The sequence below is a fragment of the Fringilla coelebs genome (genome assembly GCF_963513975.1).
Source record: "Fringilla coelebs genome assembly, chromosome: 4".
NCBI classification, from domain to species: Eukaryota; Metazoa; Chordata; class Aves; order Passeriformes; family Fringillidae; genus Fringilla; species Fringilla coelebs.
Window position 1 is genome coordinate 29803481 of NC_140032.1, and position 26817 is coordinate 29830297.

The 26817-nt window shown below is 40.4% G+C and overlaps 1 protein-coding gene across 1 annotated transcript in view; it reads right to left on the reverse strand.

The window, feature by feature from the left end:
- Positions 1 to 24258, reverse strand: part of MTMR7 (myotubularin related protein 7) — a gene marked incomplete at its 3' end in the record, with an annotated part of 40691 nt that extends 16433 nt beyond the window's left edge. Inside the window, exons 1-6 of the mRNA XM_084203863.1 lie at positions 24001 to 24258; positions 12069 to 12191; positions 10335 to 10497; positions 7216 to 7373; positions 4911 to 5039; positions 2006 to 2140 (exon numbers count right to left, since the gene is read on the reverse strand). Coding sequence (XP_084059989.1) covers positions 2006 to 2140; positions 4911 to 5039; positions 7216 to 7373; positions 10335 to 10497; positions 12069 to 12191; positions 24001 to 24024 — 732 coding nt within the window. The 5' untranslated portion in view covers positions 24025 to 24258. The remainder of the gene's footprint in view (positions 1 to 2005; positions 2141 to 4910; positions 5040 to 7215; positions 7374 to 10334; positions 10498 to 12068; positions 12192 to 24000) is intronic.
- Positions 24259 to 26817: the final 2559 nt, after the last annotated feature.

Genomic DNA, 26817 nt, shown 5'->3' on the forward strand with positions numbered 1-26817 from the left:
GAATGGAAAGCCTTCCACCAGACTGGATATCTTATCCTTGCATTTGTCAAAGGTTCCCTGAGGAATGCCAGGAAGCATTTCCACTGATACCTATCCATTGCTACATGCTCTACATTTATAAATGCATTGTCAGGTGCAAAATTGAAACAAGGCTGCATTTGGCATCTGGGATCACGGAGTTTTGTAGATCTGTCCATTTTTGCTGCACAGAGAATAGTAGGAATCTGGTATAAATATTTCTTTAAATCAAAACCTTTTCTTTAACAAAATAGTTAAGTGAAAACAACAGTCTTCATGTCCTGACTGGCTCCTGAAGAAGCCAGCATTGCTGGAAATGCACTGGCATTCATGGCTAAGTGAGCCTAATTCAGCCTCTCCACACCCTCTACAAAGTATGGGCTTTTTTCACTGCACACAGAAGGTGCCTCAAAGAAATTTACCAGAAAAAAAAAAAATTAAAGGATGGCTCCTTCCTGTTACTACCTGGTGAAACATTATTAATAATCAAGTCAGTAAGTTGTTAGCAATAAATCAACTGCCTTATATAGGGAAGAGTACCAACATCATCAGACAGGAAACAAGCTATAACTATTACTACACATGGAAAACTGTTAAACAAGCATTATTTAGGCAGCTAGGTCTGTACTTCATGTCTGATGCCCTTTCTGAACACAATGGTACCAATCCCTTCCTAGTGCTCATCCCAGCTCACTTGCTTCAGGACCACAAGTAAGCTGGTAGCATCCTCGTTTTCCCAACAAAACAGAGGGACCTGAAGGTAAAAGCAGTTACCAGATTCCACAGCCCTTGGTGTGACGTGGGTCAGTGAGACATGCCAAGGCCCTCATTTCCTGACTGCTGCCTCCCATTAGAGCTGTGAGCACTCCCAGCACCTTCCCACCAACGCTCATGCCTTCAGTCACCAGCCATGCATGCTCCTTGCATCTGCTCCAGCTCTGCCAGGTTTGCCCTTCCTCACTCCATTTCTCATGTTTCTCAGTGTTACTCACCTTGCCCTTTCAGACTCTGTCTTCTGGTCTCAGGATAATGAAACATCTTCCTTGTTCCCTTTCCTCAAACATTTATTCTCTTTCTTTTTCTTTGTCCCATGCTATAGCTAATCCCATACCTACAAGGGATTCTGTGGAGGTTTGCCTCTTTAGTTTCTTTTCTTCAGAGGCTTTGGTAACTTCAAGAGGAAAGTTGCTGATAGTATAAGAACATATCCCTACTCTCACCCCCAGGTACTGAAGTCTATCTAGTCTTTATCACCTTGAGCTGTTTGCTAGCATGACAATTTTGACACAGAGTTTTTTTAAGCTTCCAACTTCTTTTAGATCATTATTGAGTTTCTATATTTCTCCATAGCATAATTTTTTTCTAGAGCTTTTTTCTTGGCCAGAGGTTTTTAATCAATTATAGATATGGCATCTGATGTCAATATTTATCATATTTCAGATTGTCTCTCAAAACCACCAAAGTGCTGGAGATATTTAAAGGTCTCTTCCATTCCTGTAATCTCAGTGATGTGTCTTTCTTTAGCCTTATGCAGGGGTCATTGGAATTTTCTGACTTCCAGGAGAAACCATTCATGGAGAATCATTAATAGTATAAGCAGTCAGAACTTTGCAACATTACAAACACTTGTAAATACATCCTATAATGGGAATTAATTTTTGCCAGTCTCATCAGAAATATACTTACTTGATAGCTCCCTTGTGTGTGTAAACAGTTACAACTACACATTACTTACTTTTCTGTATCTTGACATTTTGCTAAGAACGAGAAAAGGGAAAGGTTCAGTGTAAAGGAGAAAATTCTCCCAGAAATAATAATGTGGTCGAGGCTCCTAGTTAAGATTCTCCTGCTAAATCCTCATGTACCTGTGGAGTTAGACAGGTGCAACTAAGATCAGAAGTGACTTGGTCAGTCAGGTTGTGTGTCCTCCCAAATGGATCCAGCCCAGACACAGTCTTGCTATGTGCAAGAAATGCAATGTACTTACTTTGGGCCGAGTGTCAACAACGTATATGAAATCACTGCCTGGATTGGCTTTTCTGATGGCCTGGAGCATCTGTTCATCCTCAAGGCATCGAGCGCTAAAGCCAGATAAAGGCTGGCTGCTTCTACATATGGAGGCCTGCAGAAAACAAGACAAACAAACAAACAACCTTACAGAATTATAAAGTAGAAATTCTTTAGCATCCAGAAGCATTTGCAAAACCAGATCATTAGATGTTTGCATAGATGTACAATTACATGAGAAAGGCAGAATGGTCAAATTATTCACATGTTAATAAATGCATTATTTTTAACTACATGTTAATAAAGACATTCTTTTTTAAAAGGCAAGGAAGCATTAAAACAATACAACCCCATTGGCCCAAGTCTAATCTTGAATCAAATTTTAGAGCTGTTTTAAGTATTGTATTTCCCTAATGTGGAATAACTCCTGAAAGGTGGTATCTTGAGGATGAGCACAGCCTTGAAATCATGAGAACATTGATATAACAAAAGGAATAGGTCCTTTTGTGCTCCCACTTACCAGGTACCAGGCTGATTACACCCAGCCTACACCAGTGCCTGCTGTACTAAACAGCCTGACAGCATGAGTCCAGGAAACAAAAATATATGACATGAAACCAGATCATCAGTGATGGGGTATTTTTAGCACTGCCTTAGGAAAAAGACCTCACTGCAGAAGTGGGTCAGGCAGCCTCACTCCTGGAGTACTTGTGTTAAGCAAGGCTACTGAAGGAGGCAAGAGAGCTTCTCCACAGACCCTTCTTTCCAGATGAAACCAGGAAAGAAGAAACAAAATGTGAAATAGGTAGGCAGGGAGATTTTTATTTTTGCTAGGCAGAGGACAGCTATATTTATAGAATGCAAGGGGATAATATATGCACTTTCTAAGCACTGAACACAAGCATGAAGAGAATCTGCCTACTGAAGGTCACAACCTGTGCAGGCTGTCCTGCAGATTATTTACTACTGTGAGAAAGGACATGCTTTTTTCAGTCACATCTTTGAACTATCAGTAGTTAGTCAGTAAAGTATGGGTCTTTAAGAGAGAAACCCAGAATTGTGTGAGACCCTGTTCACACTTTATTAATGGTTTTGCAAACAGGTTCTTGTTAGTTAGACTTTAGTCTTCTGATCAGCATATATTCCAGTGATTTATTACATGCTATTGCATAAGCTGATAGTTGCAGACTTTGATCTTATCATATTCACACAGACTGTGTAAGAGGCAGAGGTGTCACATCACCACTGAATTTGTCAGGATGAAGGAGCTCTGTGAAAGTTCTGTCTATGAAGGACTGAATGAGTGACACCTCTGCATGCAGCAGGCTCTTCCCAAACTGCTGATAAATCTTACCCCTTTCCTGCCCATTACTCTATTTACTGGCAACTTCCAAACTCACCAGGAGGTATTTCCTCCAACACTGCATTTCCTAGCTCTTTAAACTATACAGGTTCCAGGAGTGAACACAATACAAAACACAATCCTGGTACTTTGAACATTAACCTGAACTTAATCACAGCAGGGAAAACATTCAGGCTGAAACATGAAACTCATCCAAGATGAATTACTAGATATTAATGGTAATCTACCTGACCCTGAAACCGTTTCTTTCACTGAGGTTTGGAAATGTCCAAGTGTTTTGAATCCTAGATATCTATATTTGGATATAGTTGATCTTGCAAAGTGATAAACTCTGAAAAATTTGACCTGAACAAAATGTTAAAAAAAAAATTTAATTTGTGCAGAAATTGTATTTAGTGTTTAAATCTTCCTGTTCTCCACTTCATTGTAAAATTCACAGATCTTTATGGAAGAAATTCAGGGTAAAGGAGTAAAAATAATGTCTCATTCCTTTCTTCTGAAGCTTAAATCTATGATAGGGGCTGCTGTAAAGGCAGGATTTCCATGGAGATTGTAGCTTATGATTTGTGCTTGTGACATTCTGCAGAAATATGCCCCAGCCTGTGTGGCAAATGCCACAGATACCCTGTAAGCCCAGACTAGCTCTGTCTCTTGGAAGGTCCTGACCATCCCCCAGCACCAGGGAAGACCTCTCAGTGCCACTCTGGACTGAAGCAGGGGTCACACAGATCCTTTGAGAGTACAAAGGGGACACCCTTCTCCGAACTGGTAATGACAGCTGAGCTAAGGCAGTCCCTAAGGGGCTGGAACACAAATGTAAAAACACCCAGTTTGGGGATCCTTCAGTCCAAGGGTCTCCTTTCTCACCTCAGCTGCCACAAACAGAAATGCAAGTAGTCTGGGTACAGGTTTTTTCCCAAATGGTTACAGACAAGTGAAGCAGTTCCTTGCTCAGCCCTGAGAATGTTTGCTATGGAGAGGGCAAGGTGGAACTCCTCACTCTTGCAGACAAGCAGAGTCTCTTCAGTAAAACCAAAAACCACAACCTACTGCTCAGCCAAAATTTAGTAGCTCTTATATCCATCCTTTCTGCATCTTTTCACAGATCTTTTCTTGAAAAGCTGCTCCTGATTCTCTAACTGATGCAAGTATAATTTTTGACCCTCCTCAACTTGCTCTCAAGCTACCAGATCCAAAATTGCTCTGTTCTCCTCCCAGTCAGCAACTAAGCTGCCTGCTACTGGCCTTCACTCCTCTGCCACCCATGTCTCAGGGCCTCCTGTACTACTCCACTTCCTTGTGATACAGGGATCACTCATTTTTTGTGTTAGCTGGATGATGAAGCTGGGTTTAAATGTCTGTATTAAATGTCTGTTAATGAACTAGCCACACTAACCAGCCTACACTGATATTTTTTTTTAATTACATAAACACCGATTTTGTCTTGCCAAACCTTACTAGAAGAATTATGAGGCCAAGGCCAAAATAAGCAAAAGCTTTGAGGTTACAAATTCCCACTTACATTGTTTCCCTTGCAGTAGTAGGAAAGAGCTGGGAAACGCCTTCGGCTGCGGAATTTCGAACTCCCCACTATGATGTGTGCAGTTGCAGACTTTGGTACATAGACTTCTGTAGGATAGGAGTCACAGACCTGTGAAAGGAAACTCTGTTTGTTTGGTCTGCAAAGTGCAAGCAGCCTTAGCCATTTTCACAGCAAAAGCAAAATACCAAGGAACTCAAACCTCAGGGAATAGTCTGTTATTATTGTAAACATATTACTGCTGGTCCTCAAAACAACATTTTGAAGCTGGAAAGTGTTAATCCTAACTTACAGATGGAAAAACTGAAGCAAAAGGGTTGAAGGGCTATATTTACAAGTGTTAATTCATGTCTTGCTGAGAGCAGACGTTTAACAACATTCATCCCAGAAAGGATTTGTTGTTATGCATAGCAAGGTTGTATTTACAACGGCAGTATCCTCTGTAGAAGAATTTGGGAGTAAGGATGGGAGTGAGTGAAGTTCTCAAACATTCTGCTGGGAGGGGACAATAATGGGAGGGGACAACAGAGCCAAATTTTTCAGAAAAATTGATAAGAAAAAAAAGGACAAAAATAGAGACATGGCAACAAGAAATTAAGCCACATCAAATGAGGCTACCAAAAGGCAAGCAGCCCTGACAATGCCTACCACTTCTGAGAGGAACCTGATAAACCTGCAAAAAAAGCCCCAGATTACCTCTGAAGACAAGTGAGACCACAGATGCAATCCTGTTTTTACCACCTTTTCCTGATATTGTCTGTAGCATTCTGATTGGGGTCAGAAGGATATTCAGTATCTCTCTTTGACTTTCTGAGATGACTAAAGCACTAAGGTTGGCCAGGAAGAAATTATTTTCTGAGTTGAGAGATATGTAATGAAAGGGAAGGGAAGGGAAGGGAAGGGAAGGGAAGGGAAGGGAAGGGAAGGGAAGGGAAGGGAAGGGAAGGGAAGGGAAGGGAAGGGAAGGGAAGGGAAGGGAAGGGAAGGGAAGGGAAGGGAAGGGAAGGGAAGGGAAGGGAAGGGAAGGGAAGGGAAGGGAAGGGAAGGGAAGGGAAGGGAAGGGAAGGGAAGGGAAGGGAAGGGAAGGGAAGGGAAGGGAAGGGAAGGGAAGGGAAGGGAAGGGAAGGGAAGGGAAGGGAAGGGAAGGGAAGGGAAGGGAAGGGAAGGGAAGGGAAGGGAAGGGAAGGGAAGGGAAGGGAAGGGAAGGGAAGGGAAGGGAAGGGAAGGGAAGGGAAGGGAAGGGAAGGGAAGGGAAGGGAAGGGAAGGGAAGGGAAGGGAAGGGAAGGGAAGGGAAGGGAAGGGAAGGGAAGGGAAGGGAAGGGAAGGGAAGGGAAGGGAAGGGAAGGAAGGAAAGGAAAGGAAAGGAAAGGAAAGGAAAGGAAAGGAAAGGAAAGGAAAGGAAAGGAAAGGAAAGGAAAGGAAAGGAAAGGAAAGGAAAGGAAAGGAAAGGAAAGGAAAGGAAAGGAAAGGAAAGGAAAGGCTTGTGGTTACAGTTGCTGCTGCCGTGATGAACTGGATTTTATTCATTGTGACATTTTTTCTGCACTTTATCTTAACAGAGATCATACATTTTTTTCCACTCATCTTAACAAAAAGAAAACAAACCCTGATAGCACATTCAGTCTTTTCTGAGAATGTCACAGTCCTTCCTTAACATGGATATGTTCCAGCAACCGAACCAACGGAGTGCATGGACAAACTTCCTTCAAAAATATCTTGGTTATGATTTCTCACAATGAATTAACATTAAAAGATCTTCAATCATACAAGACCGAATGAGGAAGGACAGCAGGCAGCTAGGAAGATTTATGACCTATAAGATCACTGTGAAAATCACTGACAGTCAATCACAGATGCTTCAAAAGGAGTGTGGGAACAGCCAGTGAGGAAAAAATATTGCCAATTGTTCCATCTGGAATAATTTTTTTTTTCCTTAAAATGACTACATAGTAATTTTACATAGCCCTACATATCAGGGAAACTCTTATTCACACACACAACCTTAGGGATGACCTGAACTTCTTCCCAGGCAGCTGAACTCTAACATTTAAAACACAGTGGACTTATTTTCTGCTTTTCATTTCCACATCTGTTAAATGAAGACCCATCCTTTCTCTCACTCTCTGTGTGCCATTTTATGTGTAGTAGAGTAACTGCACCTTACTACATGCGTGTACAGCACTGAGCACAAAGAGATACTGCCACTAAGCACTATGGTGGTCCTCAGTCAGGCTGCTGATTTGTTGTACAGACAGCCTCTGGGACAGAAAAATCACAACAACTTACCCCATAGTCTCTGTTTACATCACTAATCTGCCAATAGTTGTTTGGAACACCCATCCGATTATATTCTTCATTGAGGTCCACAAGCTTCCACCCTTGCTCTCGTTCTTCTTTATCTAATTTTGGATTGAAGGAGAAGCAATACAGCTCTTCATATTTCACTGGGGAAAAAAAAACAAGCAGAGAAACAGAAAGGGTAAATGACTTCAGATTTCTCATCCTGAAATCATACTTTGCACAGACCTTGATGCAGCTTCCTTTCAAAGAGTACACTTTGCTTTACAAAAGCACATATCCTGTTTTATACCTACTGTCAAGAAAATTTTGAAAGCACATGCTTTTTTGTTATTTGTATATGTTGCAATGTAGGTGCCTTAAGTGAAGTGCTACTTAAGATATACTGTTCTGCTAGTCTTCAGTAGATTTGTAAAAACTTTCCCCAGCACAAAGACAAAATGTCAGCAATAGGCTTTCATCCAAAGAAAACTAAAGCCAGTGCCAGAGTAAGCACTTGTTCTTCAAAAGAATTTGCTATCTAGAGTAGTCTAGATTTATTAATGTAACATCTATCCTGTGGCAAAGAAAAAAGATATGAACAATGGACTTTGCAGCACATTCTTCCAAAAATGAAAAAAAAACCACCTCAGTAGCCGCTGTCCCTAATTAGGAAGATTTCCAATAGATCCAATGAAATCACAGTTTTGTGGACTGCAAAATTCAGCCCTTGAATTATTAGCAAATGCATTCAGGATGCACATGATGTAATAGCATAAAAGAAGCATGTGCTACATCAAATATTTTATCATGGCCAGGAATTTGTTTAAGCAGCCATGCCACCTGTCCCTTCAACCACATACCATATTTGAAAGTTTGGTGGTGCTGGAGTTTTGAAACTTTTTTTAGGAGTATATATACATTTAATTAATCCTAATCCTGGTGACCAGTGGCAGGCAGACACCACTGCTACTGAATCCCAGCTGTTACAGGGATGTTCATGTTAACTCTGTCTGGAACATACTGAAAATCAACAAAGTCTTGAGTAGGAAGAAAAAAGAGAATGATTTCCACATTTCCCAGCAGTTTAAACTCCTTCTGTATTCTCTAATTTCAAACTTCTAGCATGGCACAGATTAGGAAGACAATCTGGTTTATTTCTCACATGTTAACCTAAAGTTTTAGCACAATCCATAAACACAAGCTGAGCTTTTGGTAGCAATCTGAGCTCCTGTTTTCACTGCTTTGTTGTCAGAAGCATCTGGATTTTCTTTCCAATGGACCTGCTGCTCATAGGCACAAGGAAAGTCTTTAACAATCTACCTATGTATCCAGGTTACTGAAGTCTGCCTCAACATTATAAGTATTTTCACATGGTGGTATCTGCACATAGTAACAAAAATGTTCAAGTATTAGTAGTCAGTGCCTTACCACTTCTTTGCCAGTACTTAGAGGATCTTTCCCAATCTTTCAGTAACTTTGCCATAAACATCTGTAAACCTGCTATTAAATATGTAGTATCTTATGGTCAGCTTGTTTTACAAAATGGCTTAATTAAGCAAAAAGGCCAAATTCAGCGGACAGCTTGACCTCATTAAAATTCTAGCAAAAATAAAATTAGGCATAATCTTCACCTTTATTGTAACTAGAATATGAGATAGCATGGAACATGTTAAGCCAGTATACAACATGAGCTTCTCTCAGGAATGAATTAAAAGAACAGGAGAGAATGGAAAGAATGGAAAAGAAAATGGAAAATAGAGCCTAAATAGGTCAAATTATCTGCTCATGGAGTAAAAAATACCTTCTAAAGCTGAGCAACCATATTATCCAAAGGAAATACAGCTTTGTGGCCTGACAAAATGACAGGGAAGAGCACAGTCAGGTACAAATGACTCAGCTTGAATCAGAGCCTTCTGATTTTGAGTAGGTAGGCAAGATCTTATCCTGTCTCAAATCCCCATCAGATGGTTTGCTGGAGAAGGAAAACTGCTGTGCAGCTAGACTATGCAAAGAGCCAATTCCACAGTGCTGTTACTGCATCTTCTTTACTCAGACCTTCTTGTCCACTGCAGTCAGTCACAGAACTTGTATTCAGGGCCCTCAGCTACTCTTCCTTTCATCATCTGGTGCATAGCAGCACACACACCTCCTCCTGCTTCCCAGAAAAAGGATTACAGAATCACATGCCTCCCAGCATACATGAACATGTACTTGCAGCTGGGGTGCATGGAATGAATCCAGATTTTCATCAGCAGAACCACTGATTGAATTTTTCTAATTATTTTAAATTTCTCTGATTACTTTCACCCTGCATCACCTGGCTTACCAAGTTGTTGTCAGCTTTGTAAAGACTGCAACAGATCATTTCTTTGCATACTGTTAAAATAATAATAATAAAGAACCAAAGCTGGTGTTATATTTATAAAATCATAGTTTAAAATAAACTATTCAGAAGATTTGTCAGTTGGGGCTTAGGAGAGCACAGTGCAGAGAGGAGCTGTAATGTAGGCAATCAAAGGTTGGGCTTTGATGCAGCATTTGGTTTTTCATTGAAAAGGGGAAAGGTTTCAAAAGGATCTTGAACTGAATTCAGAAACACACAGGGCATATCCAAAATGTAGATAATAATAGGCCAAAACACAGGCAGCCCAGTGAAATAAAACAACTACTTGCTGCTAAACCTTTCACTGATTTTAAGGAATTTGTGCGCAGCACAGAACTTCAAAATGGAAATCTTGACAGGACCACTAAATGCATTGTAAAGTTTTTGTCACAACAGGGACATAAAAGTTACCTGAATTTAGAATATTACATTTACATTTACACAAGGCATCCACCAAATGAGTTGCACACAATATATCTTTATAATATATTTCATGGCCCATGATGCCCTAGAGTATTATTTTAAATAGAAGTTCATGCCATACTTTATGGAGTAAACTACTTGTTATAATGAGCTTTCTTCACTGATCTGCAAATGATTATATCAATATTTATCTCAACACATCTCTACTGAAACTCTTTTTCTTAACCTGCAAAGGACAAAGATGCACAGAAACATTTCTTCCATTAAATTCTCCCTCTTCAGGGTGAAGGCTGATTTTTGTGCTGTTTTCTCCCCATACCTGGCCGAGCCAGCCGTATCAGGGATATGTAAACGTCATGGCAGTCTCGCTCCTGAGGGATCACCAGATGGATCACCTGGAAGTTCTTGCAGCGGATCAGTAAGGGGCACCCAGTGGCAGTGGTGGCTTGCTTCTCAATAGAGGAAATTTGGCTGTGCAGAACCTGAGGGGAATTGAAAAGAGTTATGCTGGTGAAATTTTTAAGAAGAAAAGCAATTACTTATAATGATGTGCCAGAGCAGGCACAGTACTTCCACTACTCTTTCAGAAAACCCTCATGCTCCTCCTCTTGTAGTTTGGATCTATCTCCAGCTTCAGGCTCAAGCAGCTTGACAGATCACCTGCAGACAAAGAGGCATTTCTGGAGTGTTTCAGCTGCTCAAACATCAGCCTGCTCACATTACCCAAAGCTTTTTGTTTGTTTGCTTTAGTGTAAGCTAGTGGTTGTCAAAGCTCTTTTCATCTACTTGCACAGGGAAAAGATGAACCAGCATCAGTTACATAAGGCTAAAATATTGTGCCTCCTCATGGGTAGAACAGTAATGCTGATATAATTTTAAGTACTGCATCAAATGAGATGAAATATTACAATAAAATCTTGTCAGGAACAGTGGGATCAAAGGAAGATGGAGTTAATTAGTGCAAAAATGGCCAAGGGCTGCATAATGAAGCTACATAAAAGACTCTCAGATGTATGACACCGAGCAACAGCTGTACCTATATGTGTACCTGTGAGCTGGTTTTGCCTGGGTAGAGTTAATTTCCTTCACAGTGGCTGTGTTCTGGATTTGCACTGAACACAGGGTTGATCACACAGAACTGGCTTTGTTATTGCTCACATGGAGCAAGGCCTACTGCAATGCTGGCCAGGAAACTGAGAGGGATGGGGCTGGGAGTGACACGGCCAGGACAGGTGACCCAGCTGACCAAAGGGAGATTCCAGACCATGTGACACCACGCTCAGGGTGTAAGGTGGAAGGAAGCAGGAAGCAGGGCACACTTGGAGTGATGACATTCACCTTTCCAAGCCACTGTCACATGTGATGGAGGTCTGCTCTCCTGGAGATGGCTGAGCACCTGCCTGCCCATGGGAAGCAGTGAATTTGATCCTTGTTTAGCTTTGCCTGTGAGTGTGGCTTTTGCTTTCCCAGTTAAACTCTCTTTGTCTTAACCCATTTTCTACCTTTTACCCTTTAGATTCTCCCTGATTCTGCTGGTTGGGGGAGTGAGTGAGTGGCTGTGTGTGGTTTGGTCAGTGGCTGGGGTTAAACAGAAAAGGCAATGTATGTTGTCAATCAATCAAAACAACTATTTCAAAATACTGCTTTATTTAAAAAATCAAAGTATTAAACCAACAAAATCACTGATTCAACACTACCAGTAAAGGAGAAGGCCAAGAATTGACAGAGTCAAGGAAGCAGTTCACATTCAAGACATTTCTCCTCAGTTCTTCCTGGATGATAGGAGCAACAGTGCAGTTTACAGCAGCTGCTCCTCAGTCAATCACATCTGGTATTCATACAGTGGATGGCCTTCTATTCCTCTTACTATACTGTAATATCTAGAATCCACTGAAAAATTTTGAAAACTACCAGGCTAGAACTTCACATGGGTGCATAAAAGCATCCATAGGAAGTAATGAACTATTTTTAAAGTGTTTTGGAAGTAATTTTGAAATTCCCATCAGTAAAGTGCCATGCACTTACAACTAACTGAAATAATAAAAACTCATACCCAGGTTTCTTTGCGGGTTTCAGAACCATTCTCCACAAATATGACATGGGTAGCTGTTAAATACAAGGTTCCCACCACAGCTCTTCTTGAAGATAAGCGATCAAGTAACCTAACATTTTCCACCTATACAAAAAAACAGACAGAGGGAAAAAAAAGAAATAATTAGGCTATGACAGAAAGCTCAATAGTGGGAGCTCAATGTTCACATTTTGTCTATTACAAAGTTCTTTTCAGCGCAACATTAAAGAAGTAACTATATGAGAAAATGTGATTATGTTATTTATTTCTTCCTTAATTTTCCTTTTCTCCCCTCTCTTGTGGTACCTCTGTATCCAAAAACCTTTTACTTAACACTTCCAAAGACAATTTTTCACTTAAGTTCTTCCTTGTGATCTCATCTTACCAAAACCCTGTGACAGCAAGGCAGGGCCTGTCCTTCAGTTAAACTCTAGCTCCATTCAAGCCATTCCAGCTCAATTAAAATAATAATAGTAAGTAAGAGATAATACTGGTAGAAGGTCTTTCTTCAATGGGTCTCAATCAGGCAAATTTTCTCCCATGCAAATCTCTGTTAAGATTTAAAACAATATTAAGAGAGTTTAAAAGAGTTAAAAAGAAACTTTTTGATGTTGCTCCCTACATTCCTGTTAGGGTTGACAGCAGAGGTCACACTGGAAATTTTTGCATTCAGTAATTTTTTCAGCGGGAAATGTTTTCAAGAGCTCCACTTTCAAGAGCTCCACTTCCACTGCTCTCCCACCTTGGGCACAAAATGGGCATTCTCCATCTGCTGCACTCCTGACAACAGGAGCATCTAAAACACATTATTAACTCTCAGATCACCAGCTTGTGACTCCTACATCATTAGTATTATGTATATGTATATGTATATGTATATGTATATGTATATGTATATGTATATAATTAGGCACATATTAGGGGTAGGAACTAGATGATCTTTGAAGTCCCTTTGACCACAAATTGTTCTAGGCTTCCATGATTTCTGACTGAGAAACAACAATAATTTAAAAAATCAATAGGTTGGATATTCAGTGGGATAGAATCTGTCCAAAACAGTCACCAGTTTGCTACCATGGGTTTGATGGACCTCCTACTACAACAATTTTAAAACTATTATTGTTGATTTTCCTGAAAAACAGAATGCCAGCATCTGAGAATTACATGCTTGCAATGTATATTCCAAATACATTGCCCTATTTTAAAAACAGGAATAAAGAAAACCTTAAAATGAGAATAAGCCAGTTTAGTAGCAAAATGCTTAAACCAAACCATTATTAAAGCAGAGTCATCTCCCTCAAGGCCAATTATAATTTGTTTTAAACAAAAATGAAACTATTTATTTAAACAAAAAAGGCTGCTAGAAAGCATGGATGAAGTCTTTTCCCAGGGCCATCTACTTCAGAGGTCATGTATTGGCTTGAGAAGGGATGGAAGAAATACAATATTAACCAAGCACGCATTGAGCAGCAGGCAAAAGAGGAGGGATGATACAAAAGAAAAATGTAGGCAGTGCCCTTCTGAAAGGAACCCACAAAACCAATAAAAATCAGCATTGTCTGGATGAAGAAAGGTCCCTACACTGCAGTCCAGCCAACAAGGGCTTTGCTGCACAGGCACTGGTCTTGCACAAAACACTCACCACCCACCCCAGCCTACAGAGTGAGCTAGCATGGGCCATGAAACACAAGCTAACAGGCATCCACACAGCAGCACAGGGCTGAGGGATGAATTCCCAGACCTCCTAGGTAACATCCTTCCCACTCATCAATCACTGCCTCATGACTGAAAAATGCTAACCAACAAAGCTCCTCTTTGGTTGTGGTTTGCTGGGGTTTGCTTTTAATACAGAGCTACAAATAAATTAAAGGTTGGATCTGAATGAACAGGAGCAGTTGCAGTAAGAGCAGTGTGGTAAGTCTGATTTCATCAAAGCAAATGCAGTGGCTGCACCAGGGAGATCAAAATTCACCTCTCCCTGCAGTTTGTCTCTCAAGAACAGCTTAGGGAAGAGTGTGAGAGGCAGGCATGTACTCATGCTCCCTCAGGATCTCAGCCCAGCTCTGGGGCCTTCCTAGGATGAGGTCACACTTTTTAATAGCCATAACTGTGTTTACATTCCATTCATTTTATTAAATAACATTTTGTATAGCAGTAACTTATTGGCATCCATAACACCTTGTGAGAGTGAACTTCACATTTCAGCTGTACACTGTACAATGAAATCCCTTCAGAGTGAACTTCACATTTCAGCTGTACATTGTACAATGAAATCACTTCAAAGTGAATTTCACATTTCAGCTGTACACTGTACAATGAAATCCCTTCAGAGTGAACTTCACATTTCAGCTGTACACTGTACAATGAAATCCCTTCAGAGTGAATTTCACATTTCAGCTGTACACTACAATGAAATCCCTTCAGAGTGAATTTCACATTTCAGCTGTACACTACAATGAAATCCCTTCCTCCTGCTCTTTTTGAACCTGTCACCAGTTATGTGCCACACGTGCTGTTACAGATCCTTCCCTCCATCCTCGTGTTCCAAGAGTGAAGAGCCCAGCTTTACAAAGCTGTGACCTTTATGGAAGCTATTCCAGACAAGCTCTTCCACACTATTCTGCATGAGGTCTACTTCCTGAGAAAAGGCTAAAAGTGCAAACAGGATTCAAAGGTTGGATGTACAACAGCTTTCTGTAGTTTGTAGAGTGGTACAGTGATGTTTGCTGTTTTGCTTTTTATTTAGTTTTTAAAACTCCTCAAACATTGCTTGCTTTTTTTGACCTCTGCTGAACAAGATGGGGTTTGGGTTTGTTTTGGGTTTTTCTCTTTGTTTGTTTTTGTTGTTGTTGTTTTTGTTTTGGTTTGAGGGGGGTTTTTGTTGTTGTTGTTGTTGGGTTTTTTGCTTGGTTGGGTTTTTTAGAACTAGCAGTCCTAACTCTTAGTCATGCCTGCATACATAAGTTAAGATCTATCCCCCATGTGTATTATATTTATGAAAGATAAATTTAGTCCATCAGTATAATGGGACATTGCTCAATCTTAGATTTCACTTAGATTTCCGCTGATCAAAGGATTCAGAGAACGAGCCTTCTTTCTTCTTCTGGACACTCCCAATCAGGAAAAGAAAGACATCTCCAGCAGTTTCTTTAAACCTAGAGAGTTTGGGAATAGAGGGAATGGGAATATGTTCATTTTCACAAGAGGGGAGCACACACAGTAATAGTGCTTTGGGAGAAGAGATTTTTTTCTATCTAAAAAGTCACAGCATGCTGAGAAATCAGCATTACTTGCCAAAATATATGTGTACTGACATATATAATTTCCTATATACTGACATACTTGATTTCCTACAGGAAAAAGGATAGACCATGCATATGTGCTTCACCTAAAATGAACATCTGGTGTGAGAGACCAGATCAGAAAACACAATCTGCAAAGCTGAGAGCTGGAAGACCACAATGAATTAGAAAGAAAACATTAGCCAAGGCAGTCGAGAGAGGGGCATCTAAGTAAAACTTCCATAATTTAAATAATTAATTCAAAGCTCTTGCCTCTTTATATTTTCTCTTTTTAAATTTTTCTTTCCTGATGACCGTGGCTGTCTAGGCCTAAAGAAAAGACCACCAGGAGATTCTTTTCAATGACTACAACTACTTACATGGAGATAAATAAAGTCGCCCAGAAAGTCTATTTCCAATGCAACACAGATGACAGAAAAAAGGAGGCAAAAATAGAAGTTAAAGGGAACACAGATTAAGAACAGATGGAAGGCACTTTTTACTCAGAGAATAAGCATGACAAATGACTTACGAACAAGGTTGCCAGGAGGTCATTCAAGAAAAAAATGTCATTTTAGGGAAAATCATGGGCCAAAGTTTTATTCAGGCACAACTCCCACCAGTTTCACTGGGACTCCCACCTAAGGAAGAACAGCAAGCATATGACCCTGAAAGCATTTGGAAAAGTTTGCGTGCCAAAACGTTACTCCTAAAAATATTCAAGTACCCTAATTTATTTTCATTTTTAGTTTAAATAACTTTTTTATAAGCTTTGACTGCACTGCCTATTTTTGAATGCTTTTTGAATATGCAACCTTCGTCCTCACTTCTTTAAGCTTTTTCAGTGTCCCCAAACACGTCAGCATCTCAAAACAGTGCAGAAGTTACTGCTACTATTTCAGACTGTTCACAGTTCCACATGGGAAAGATTTTTCAGATAAACACAGGATCAGTTCCAACTGTGGGCTCAGACTGAGCAGGGAAAGGAGAAGCAAAACTGTATGGCAGATTGGTCAGAATGGGAGCTTCCTGTCACAGCAAAGCTCATGTGCAGCATGGAGATGCTATCTGACACAAAATGGTCTCTAATGTAGGATCTTCCAATAAAATTAAATTTTGAATGATGAAGAAAAAAAAAATCTCAAAGAACTTTTTTTCTCACCACATAGGTTTTAAGTCTGCGTGTTTGCTTCCTATGCTTCAGCTAACCTGAAGTAGAAGACACTTGAACAGCTAGTTCTGCCATGGTCAACGCTGACCTGCCCATCATCACTGAGCATCTTGAAGAAGCTGAAAAGCCTATTTGTCAGCCAAGAACAAAAGAGATCAGCTCCAGTGCCACCAAGTGTTCCCCATTCCTTTAGGAGGAGCCCTGACTAAGTCATCTCCTCTAATTCCTTATCCCAAGAATGAGAAAGGCCAGGAAACCTTTCCAGCCAGGAGCAAGCTGCCAGTTAAAGGCAAGCAGAGAATGTCCTCACTCAGGCCACATCCTCAGGAGCCTCTCTATTGTTCAGACACTTGAAATATTCATTGCTCTACCACAACCCATAAAAGCAAGTTTCATGTATAAGCTGATAAAGTACCGTGAAATTTGGCTGCACAAATGAGTTTCAGCGATTCTTCAAGGATAAAGAAAAGCCACTTCCACAAACTTCTCTGCTGCTGAAAAGGCTGACCCAAAGCCAAGGCTGGGCCCTAGGGGCACACACTTAGCCCTACTGAGACTTCTTTTTGTCCATCCCCTTGGCCTTCTAGACTGACCAGGGATTTCTGCTGCCTTCCCTACTCTCCTCATGAGGTTACACACATGAGTGAAAGCAAGAAGAAACTGTATCCTGGGAATTCGTGACAGAATTCTCACTGGCCTTAGCACTGCTGGCAGACAAAAGCGAAGGGAAGAGCTTGTGAAAGCCAAAAGCCTGAGCCTAATGAGAAAAAAAGAGCACAGCTGGTATGGTTTGAGGCCAAGTGGAATATTTGAGCTTTCTTCACCCTGGTTGACCCCCGCTATCCATGTGTTTAGCATAATTCCTGAGAGTGAAAAAAAGACTACATGTAAAAGATCAAGTGCTGTTACTTTTTTATCCAACACAAAGATAGTAGTGTTGTACTTGTTAAACAAAATGTACAATAAGTGATCTTTTTTGCATGATCTTGGAGCAAGAATAAAAGAAGACTGAATTGCCAATTGATGCTGCCTTTTAATGTGGTTTCCATTCTATTTTATAAGAATCATAAAATCTGTTCTTGATGCATGTTACTTTTTTGTATTTCCCTCTCTGAAAAGACCTACCAAGTGCAGTAAAATAATGCACAGTCTGTAAAGTTAGATGGCTGCATATGTCAAAAGACTCAAAGCCAAAAGTAAATCATTAAATTTAAGGAAACACACCTCAAGAGATGCATTGTAAAAAGTTTCCTCAGGGCAAATCTGACAGGATGGGGGAAACTATTCAAGAAAAATATAAACAAGTTTAATTTTTTCTAAAGAACTATAGTGAAGTGGAGGAAAAGAGCTGAGAAAATAATAATGAATGATTCATAATAGCAAGACAGACAACAAAATACCTAATAATTTGGCTTAAAAAAGAAACAGTTGTCTGCTAAGATCTATAAAGAGTGAGGTCAGCACCACATTATCAGATACACCTGAGTAGCAGCTGCATAATGGGAGCAGCAAACAAGACCCTGTTACAAGAGCATAGAGCATTACAATATGGTGCCAACACTGTAACACAAGGCTCAAACATAAAATCTCTCTTTCAGTCCGTATTAGATCTCATTTATCTAGAAAAGGAGAAGAGAGCAACTAAGTGTATTCAATTAAAAATCCTATCTAGGAGCTTTAATTTAGGAAAAACAGTGCTTCCCCAAAGCAGTAAATCTTAATATATTTGCCAAATTTGTTTAGATTTGGTTCTGAAAAGATATATAGGGAGAAACAATTCTGCATGCAGCCAAAGGATAGCAATAACAAATATATCTTTAAACTCTTGTATTTGATACAGGCTTTTCTGTTACCCCTTTAAAACCATGCCCTGTTCAGCAGCCTATTTTAGAGCAGCAGTACCAAGTCATTTCAGCTGTGCAGGCCACAAGAGATTTGCATTGAAAATGGATTTGTAGGACTCTTTTTCTGGTGGTAGGGACCTGTTTTTCTCAGCAGAGTACACCTGCACAGCAGGAAATGTCAGTGTGCATTTTCTATTGCAAATAGATCACTCCTTTAGTTTACAGGCAGCAGTAGCTCAAATGCCACCCACTTGGACCCATAAACAGCAGGCTAAGAGAGTCCAGCCTTGACCACCCCAAAGCCTAACTTCTCAAATCCTTCATTCCAACTTCAGTCTCCTACTATGCACAAAAAAAAAAAAAAAAAAAAAAAAAAAAAAAAAAAAAAAAAAAAAAAAAAAAATCAAAGAGGACCCTGCAGACATGCTGTCTTAATGATTTCCAGTACTATTTTTCAAGTGGAATTAGGTTTAGAGTTAGCAGTTTAGACATAAATGCCAAGACAACAAATTAAAAGACATGACTACCCATGATTTTTAGGGCTTGTTCTGTGACTTTATCCAGCTACCTCTTTATTGAGTGTCACATTATTGAAAATACGAAAGTCTGTGTGACTTCTGACCATTTTTGACTAAATATTTTGAGAATAATGGCTGCTACAAGATTTTGTGTAAATTGAAACTCACACTAATAAGGTAGCTTGATGTCCACAGCTTGATGACTCTAATTCAAAACAAATATTTTATAGCACAATTCCAAACAGTTATTTTAAGCCCAATCCCACAATATGTGAACATTTTCTTCAGTTCTTATTTTCATTTTATCCAGTCTGATGTTACCACAGAACATTTTCTGGCATAGTATACTACAAAGCTCACTTTTATTAAATTTATCCTTTGGGCTCGAACTTTCACAGCACAAAGACAGAATAAATGGAACCCAAAGAAAATTAAATTGCATTCTAAATAAGGAAGATTTATTAATAAGAAAAAATCCATAACTCACAAAATCAGAGTTAAACGTGTCCAGGATTAGTGTAGATGTTTTAATGCATCATTTGACTAAAGCAGTGAAGTAGAATGACGTATTTGAAGCCACTAAACATTACTGGACCCAGAACAGGCTAAACAATTTTTAAGCATGATGTAAAATGAGAAACACTTATGAAATCAGGAAACACCAGCTGAATTGTAAGACACACTGCTCTAGGTTGTATACTTAGAGGAAAGTACAGAAACCACCTTCACACAACTCGAAAAGCAGAAAATCAACTTGGGACTTAAAAGACGTTGCATAATGTGTTTGCTGTAACCTGATGACCCAAAACACCATTAAAAGGCAAAGGCCATGCCAGCCTCACTTCCTCCACCTTTTCTAAGTAGCAAACTAAGCACAAGTTTAGCCAAACTCTTGGGCTATAGTGAAGTGCCTGTGGCACTCCATTCCCCATTCCCAATGGGGGAAACAACCAGTCCACGTCACCAGGTGTTCCCCGACACCACCTCAGGGCTGCTGCCACCTTTCTACATAGCTGAAATAAATCAAACTTTTCCAAAAGGAATTGTAGCTTGGACACAGAGAACATAACTATAATATCACACCTTGTCTCAAGAGAAGGCACACAGAGAGAAGTGGTAGAATATGCCAACTTACCTTAAAAAAAATGTGGAGATCCAGCAACCCAGAACATGTGGTAGGAAAGTAAAGACTAGGCATGGTGGGTTCAATTTTGCTACTGATCTGGACAGACACCTTGAAAAATGTTTTGCCATTTACATGGTCATATATACAGTGGATATAAATTACATGGGTTTCCTGATGGAGACTTTGTGAAAAAGGACACGTTAAAAAATCTTATTAAAAAGTAAGAATTATGGAAAATAGATTAAAAACAAAAGCAAACACACAGCTCATTTACACATGCTAGAAATTTATTCTGGGAAGCAACACATCTGGTAGAGAGATTTGTCATTAACGTGGGAGCAGTCTTAAATTCTGCCTGAGAGAGGCATCATTGAAAGGAAGTAACTCACTGCAACATCACAAAAATGAAAGCACTCCAGCAACTCAAGTCATCCCAAGTATTCTGTTAACACTGAGCCAAAAGAATTTCTGGGCTAAGCCCACTGAAGACAGCTAGTACACCAGGAATAAACTGATGTGTTCTTTATTATAAGGCCATTAAGTAGGCCTGCTGCCAATACACAAATACAAATGATATAAACATATCTATAGAGCTCTGCATCTTTCATCCTGTCCATGGCCAGACATATCTCTACACATGCTCATAAAACATGCTTCTAATCTTCTCAGAAGTATTCCTGATTTTTTTTTTTTTCTGAACACCATGAGCTGTTTGTCATATTTTAGGTTTGGAGAGTTATCCTAACCTATCCTGCTGCCCAATCCAAACTCATCTCAGTCACTTGTTTTACTAATTTTTAATTTTTAAAGTCATATGGGAGTTATATATAATTCTATTCAGCAATGAGGGACGGTTTCCAACTCTTAAATTTAATTACAGCCTTCATACATGGCATTTACCTTGTGAAAATACACTGCCTATGTATGTCCATACAGGCATACATTGTGACAGTGTTCACAGGGGTCCCAGGATGAGGGAAGGGACGAGAATCTTGACTCCATGTTTCAGAAGGCTTGATTTATTTTTTTATCATATATATTATATTAAAACTCTACTAAAAGAAGAAAGGATTTCATCAGAAGGCTAGCTAAGAATAGAAAAGGAATGAATAACAAAGGCTTGTGACTGTCTGAGAGAGTCTGGACAGCTGGACTGTGATTGGCCATTAATTGGAAACAACCACATGAGACCAATCTCAGATCCACCTGTTGCATTCCACAGCAGCAGATAATCATTGTTTACACTTTGTTCCGGAGGCCTCTCAGCTTCTCAGGAGGAAAAATCCTAAGGAAAGGATTTTTCATAAAACACATAGGTAACAATACATCATATATGCAACCTGTTTTCTCCCAGGAGTATAACAATAGAACAAGAGTGGCAGAGCACAGCAAATAGTGTGTGAGCAGGTGGATATGTACAGCCTGTTGGGAAAGCACCAGAATGGCTTCTGCAGTGGGAAATCCTACTCCAGAGGAGTCTTGCTAAACATTGTGTGGGCAAAGGAGACACATAGGAGCTTCAACACAGACTGACATGGTAAAATACCTCCAGGAAAAACAACCTAAAACATATCTACAGAACAATGGATTGGACATAGGAAAGAGGTCCTGGGGTCATTGATGACATTTCTCTGAAATGATCAGAATGTGAACGGTTGTGATCAAGATTTACTGTGAAGGCATGGATAAGGTCAACATGGAATTGTTATTGAATAAATCCTTGAAGCTAGAAGGAAGCAATACTGAAGGACTTTCCAATAGACTGAAGAAGATAATTTTTGTAAAGCCATGATCTTCTGGAGCTTGCTTCCATGCAGGCTGTGGAGCCAGAGAGTGTCATCCTGTCTAGAAGGAGCTCTGGCTAACTCACGCAGAGAGGTCCACAAATGGACACGAATGGAACTAGGGAGAGCTGGACCCTAATACAACTGCAGATGCTGAGAAGCTGCAGGATGTGGCCAGGTCTGAATGCTCTCTTTCCTCTGTCACTCTGACACGGAGTTGTTATGTTAATGAACTACTGATCAAACTGGTAGGTAATTACCTTCTGCTTTTTTAATGTCTGTTATGTTTTATCAGATTAATTTTAATGTTTATGAGCCATAAAGCACCACAGTCATATTTCACTTAAAATTAAAACAATTGCTAGATCTAATGGGAGTCACATAATATAGACCTCCCTTGGATGGAAAAACTTTTACTTGGGCTAAGAATTTTGTTTTCAGATATTAATAAGTTTATTATCTTGCTAAGTATGGGATTTATCTTGTTTTTCTGTGTGGCTGAGTTTGTGAATCAGGAAAGTGATATTATTCTGAGATTAATACCTTTGCAGAGCAGGGCAGTCACTTCCCAAATTTCTCTCAGGACAAAATTGTATGGAGTCAGGAAATATGACACCAGAGGCTAACATGTGATACTGTGAGCTTTCTCTTACCTATTTTTACATTGCAGGCATTGGAAAACATTTAATGTTCAGTTCCAAATTATCAAAACCAAATTCAGTAAAAACAGACAAAACAAAACAAAAACCCCCAACAAGTACTTGTGACTTATTTTAAGATGAGGAGTTTGAAAAAAAAAAATCAAAGGTATCAATTCTGTCAGGGAGCTGTAGATACACTGATTTTTCAGTGTATTTAGGAGTAACTGGAGAGATGAAGGATTTCAGTAGTGACTCATGTTCATTTTCTACATTTATGTTGGAAATTTTAAAGTATTTTTGTACCCCTTATACCTTTAAATCATTCATTCTAAACTGCTCTATTATATCAGATACCTTTCAGCATAGCTATAATGTAGGAGACTGCCAGGATGCAGGACTGCAGAATCACCTCACACTGAGTCAAGATTCTCAGTGACCTGAGGCACTGGTACAGTGCCTTCTCACAGTATCAGATACAGAAATGGGTTTTACATATGCAGAGTAATATTTTCTGGACCAGGACCTGGTTGTAGAAAAGAAAACAGACAAGCTTCATTGCCTGCAACAGGGACTTTCCTGGGTCTTCCATTCATAGCAAACACAACCATTTATTTTTTGGATATTTTTCTACCCTCATTAGTTTGTTTTCAAGATTTTCCTCATTCATGCTTTCAGCATTCTTCAGCAAATGGTCAGAGGCATCTGTACAGACAACTTCCACTGATTGTACCTACCTGCAGGAGGAACAGCCATACTATTCTGAAATTCTTCCTTCCCAAAAAGGGACATAACCGGTAATGAAATGAGATTAGAAGAAAGGCAGTTGTAATAAATGCCTATCTTCTTACTAGATTTACAGCCTAACACCTAAAGGCCGAAAAAGATAAGCAAATAACAAGACCCTAATCTCAAATTCATGCCATCATATTCAATATTGATAATAAATACAAATAAAATCTTATTTTCAGGGGGTTGGGTTATTAAATAAATAAATACAAAAATATTTATTTATTATAACAAATCCCAATATTTATTATAATATATGCCACCCCATTTCGAATTAACATATTGCTCTGGTTCACTTTTTTGTTATTACTTTTAATCTAAACCTTTTATATGTTAAAACTGTATCTTTTTTTTTTAGAGCAACGTGGCAATTTTGTTAAACAAATACAGGCCTAGTGCTTAGAAAGCTGTAGAAAAAGACGGATTACGTGGGCTAAAGACGAAACATACGCACAAAAACACTAAATCAATTCATCGCCGAGCCTGAAACCTCGGGGCACACGAAAGGCGTCCGAGAAGCAGCAACCCAGCTGCCATGGGGATACCCGCACTCACGGGCAGTGCCCGCGGTAACAGAGGGCCGGGCTGAGAATCCCGACAAGCCCATGCCGCAGGGCAGGAATCGCGGCAAACCGGCCGGAAAGCAGCCCGCAGCATCAGCTGCAGGCCCACGGAGCCCCGCAGGGCTGCGGGCCGAGGCTCCCTCGGGCCGGAGCCGGAGGGGCCGCGGGGATGCTGCCGCGGGGATGCCGGCGGGACCCACCTTGGGCATCCGGATGTGTTCCATGGCGGCAGCGCCGGCCGAGCTCCGCACGCACCGCCCCCGCCGGCGGAGACAGCCCTGCGCACCTGGCTCTCCCCGCCGTGCTCCGGCCCTGCTGCTGAAAACAATTTTTTTTTTTTTTTTGTAAATTATATCATTTCATTTTATGTTTTCCTGGCCTTTCCCGGCGCAGATGGGAAGGAAGAAGGGAGCATTTATTGCCGGCAGATGATGCGCCCCGTGCTGCGATGCCGGCAGGTCAGCGGCTGGCTCCTCCTCCCCGGCAGCTGCCATGCCGCCCCGGCTGCGGGGATGCTCCGCGCCCGCCGCCCCGGGCCCCGCCGTCCCCCGGGCCCCGCCGCCCCCCGGGCCCCGCCGTCCCCCGGCCCCGCCGGCACCGAGCGCGCAGCCCGCACTGTCTGCTCTTGATGGAGCGTTACATCGCTCTGCCCTTCCCTTCAGGAGAGATCAGATCGGAAGCATAAAGCGAGCTCTGTCTGGGATCGCCTCCCCCCGTTTTGTTTGTTCCCTGGCCCGGCGCATGCAGTAGCTCGAAGACTAAAGCTCCGCTTACTAGAACCGAAGAACTGGATTTTGTTTATCTCAAGCTCGGAGTGTCTGTAGTTCACGACTTTGCTGCATCCTCAGATTTGCACAAGGGAATATTTTCTGTGACGCACAGTTTTCAGCCTTGTGCCAGAAATTCCCTTTTCCATCTTTTGCCTTACCTATTGCCAGATACGTATTTCCTCTTGGAGCACATGACACTGAGATGGTTTTCCCAGTTTACCAGTGTGAAGATAAAGAACGGGTATCTCTAACCATCTTTCATACACTAACCAGCTATCATATTCAGAGCAAAGAGAGACACTTCTCAGTGTTTATACCAAAGTTCAAATGACTGGAGGTACTAGTATATTATTTCAGATGCACCATAAATATAAAATACCTGGCTATTCTATATTGATCCAGGTATTCCAGCCATTCTTCACAAGTAGGGATGAGCCTCACGGAGGCATAGAAATAAGTGTGGAGACCCGTCAAACAAGCCCCCCAAAGGTCACAGCAAGAGGACTCTACTCCAGAGCAACAGAAGCTCTCAGCACATCCCCTTCTTGCCTGCAGAGAAGAGAGAAAGCTTAATTTGTTTTGTGAAAGATAAAATATGGGTTGAAAATAACACGGGGTTACCAAAAACAGAAATGCATTTTACCCCAAGGGAAAGGGAACGGTGGGTACAGCTGTACTGGCTCCAAAGTTTCTCCAATCCTGCCACTTTCTTGCTAGTGAATGGCTAGATTTTTTTTCCCCATTTCTTATCCACAAAACCCAGGGCTTCAGGATGGTTTTTTTATATCAGCCCTTAGGTTAGAGGAGACAGAAGCTGATGAGTGGAAAATAATCACCCCTGGATTTGACCATTCTTCTTGCCACTCCCATTTTGGCCCATTTCTGCCCACCTTTCTCTCATAGTTCTGCTGCTGTTTGGATAGCATCCATAAATGTGCATCAAGTGTGGACTTCACAAGACTCTTGATCAGTGGCATATTTTTATTCTCTATTTTAGGCCAGAGCATCAGAATCAATTGAGAATTAACCAACCATGGAATATGTTTCCTTTGTAGTTATGGCCGATGTGATTCACTGCATATATTATCATCTTTTGGCATTACCAGCAATGAGTAAAGACGGCAGAAAATACATTTATCCTTTCAGTCCCCAGAGATGCTTTTACTCTGGTACATCTTGTGATTCATCACAGCCAAGTTCAAGTCCTACAGTTGATGTCAGGAGAACTTTCAGATGCAAGTGACAATGCACTTTAACTCTGCTTCGCATTCATCAGTAGCTGCAAAACTAAAGCATTGCTGTTCAACATCCTGACAGAGATTTTGGCCTGTCTTGGGCTGATAAAACCCAATGATGGGATGCAGCTGTAAACAGCTGTAAACAGAACTTGGGTTTAGATAAAAGTTACATCTAATGCAATTGTCATGGAAAGCTTCAGTAAACACAGCTTTCTGAAAATTCTCTTAGAGTTTTCATTTATATTTCAGGCTCATGGAGACTGCTGTCTCAACAGTCTGGAAATTAAATCCTCTGTAAAGGTATAACCAGAAATAGTTCTGCAGATTACTGCTCTGACTTGACTAAGATGTAGAGGCAGGAAAATTAAATTGCCATGCCTACAAAGGTTTTGAGCTATCTACTGAAACTGACAATAAAGTTTTTAATTTATTTCCCATGAAGAAGGCTGAGGACTAGAATCATACCAGCATAATTATTTTCTATATCCATAAGTAACAGTCAGCTTTCAGCCTCATCCATTAAAACCTGAAAGCACATTTCACTTCCAATATGTAAACGTTTCTATTATAGTCAGTGGAGTTACCTGAAAACTCTGACATTTTTCATACAACCTACCTGGCCTGTGTTTGAACCACCATGTTAGATGTGGAAGGCTTTTTGGATTTATTTGTGCTTTCCAATTATATCTCTACTTGTTTAAGTGTAGTTTCCTGTGGGCTGCATTTTAGTATAATGCAAAATCAAAGAATACATAAAGATATTTTTAATACTTATTTTAAATTTTAGTCCACAGACTTGTAGACATAAATTAAATACTGGCATGTAGGCAAGAAAATAACTGAAAATTGGTGATATAACAGCTTGGTTGTTGGGACAGCTATAGCCAAGGTGACAGAATCCTCCAAGTGAAGAGTCAGGTATATGGGATAAAGCTGTGGAGATTGGGCTCAGCCCATATTACTGTGGGCTAAAGGCAAAGAGTACCAGTTTGAGTGCAGCCCTGGGTTT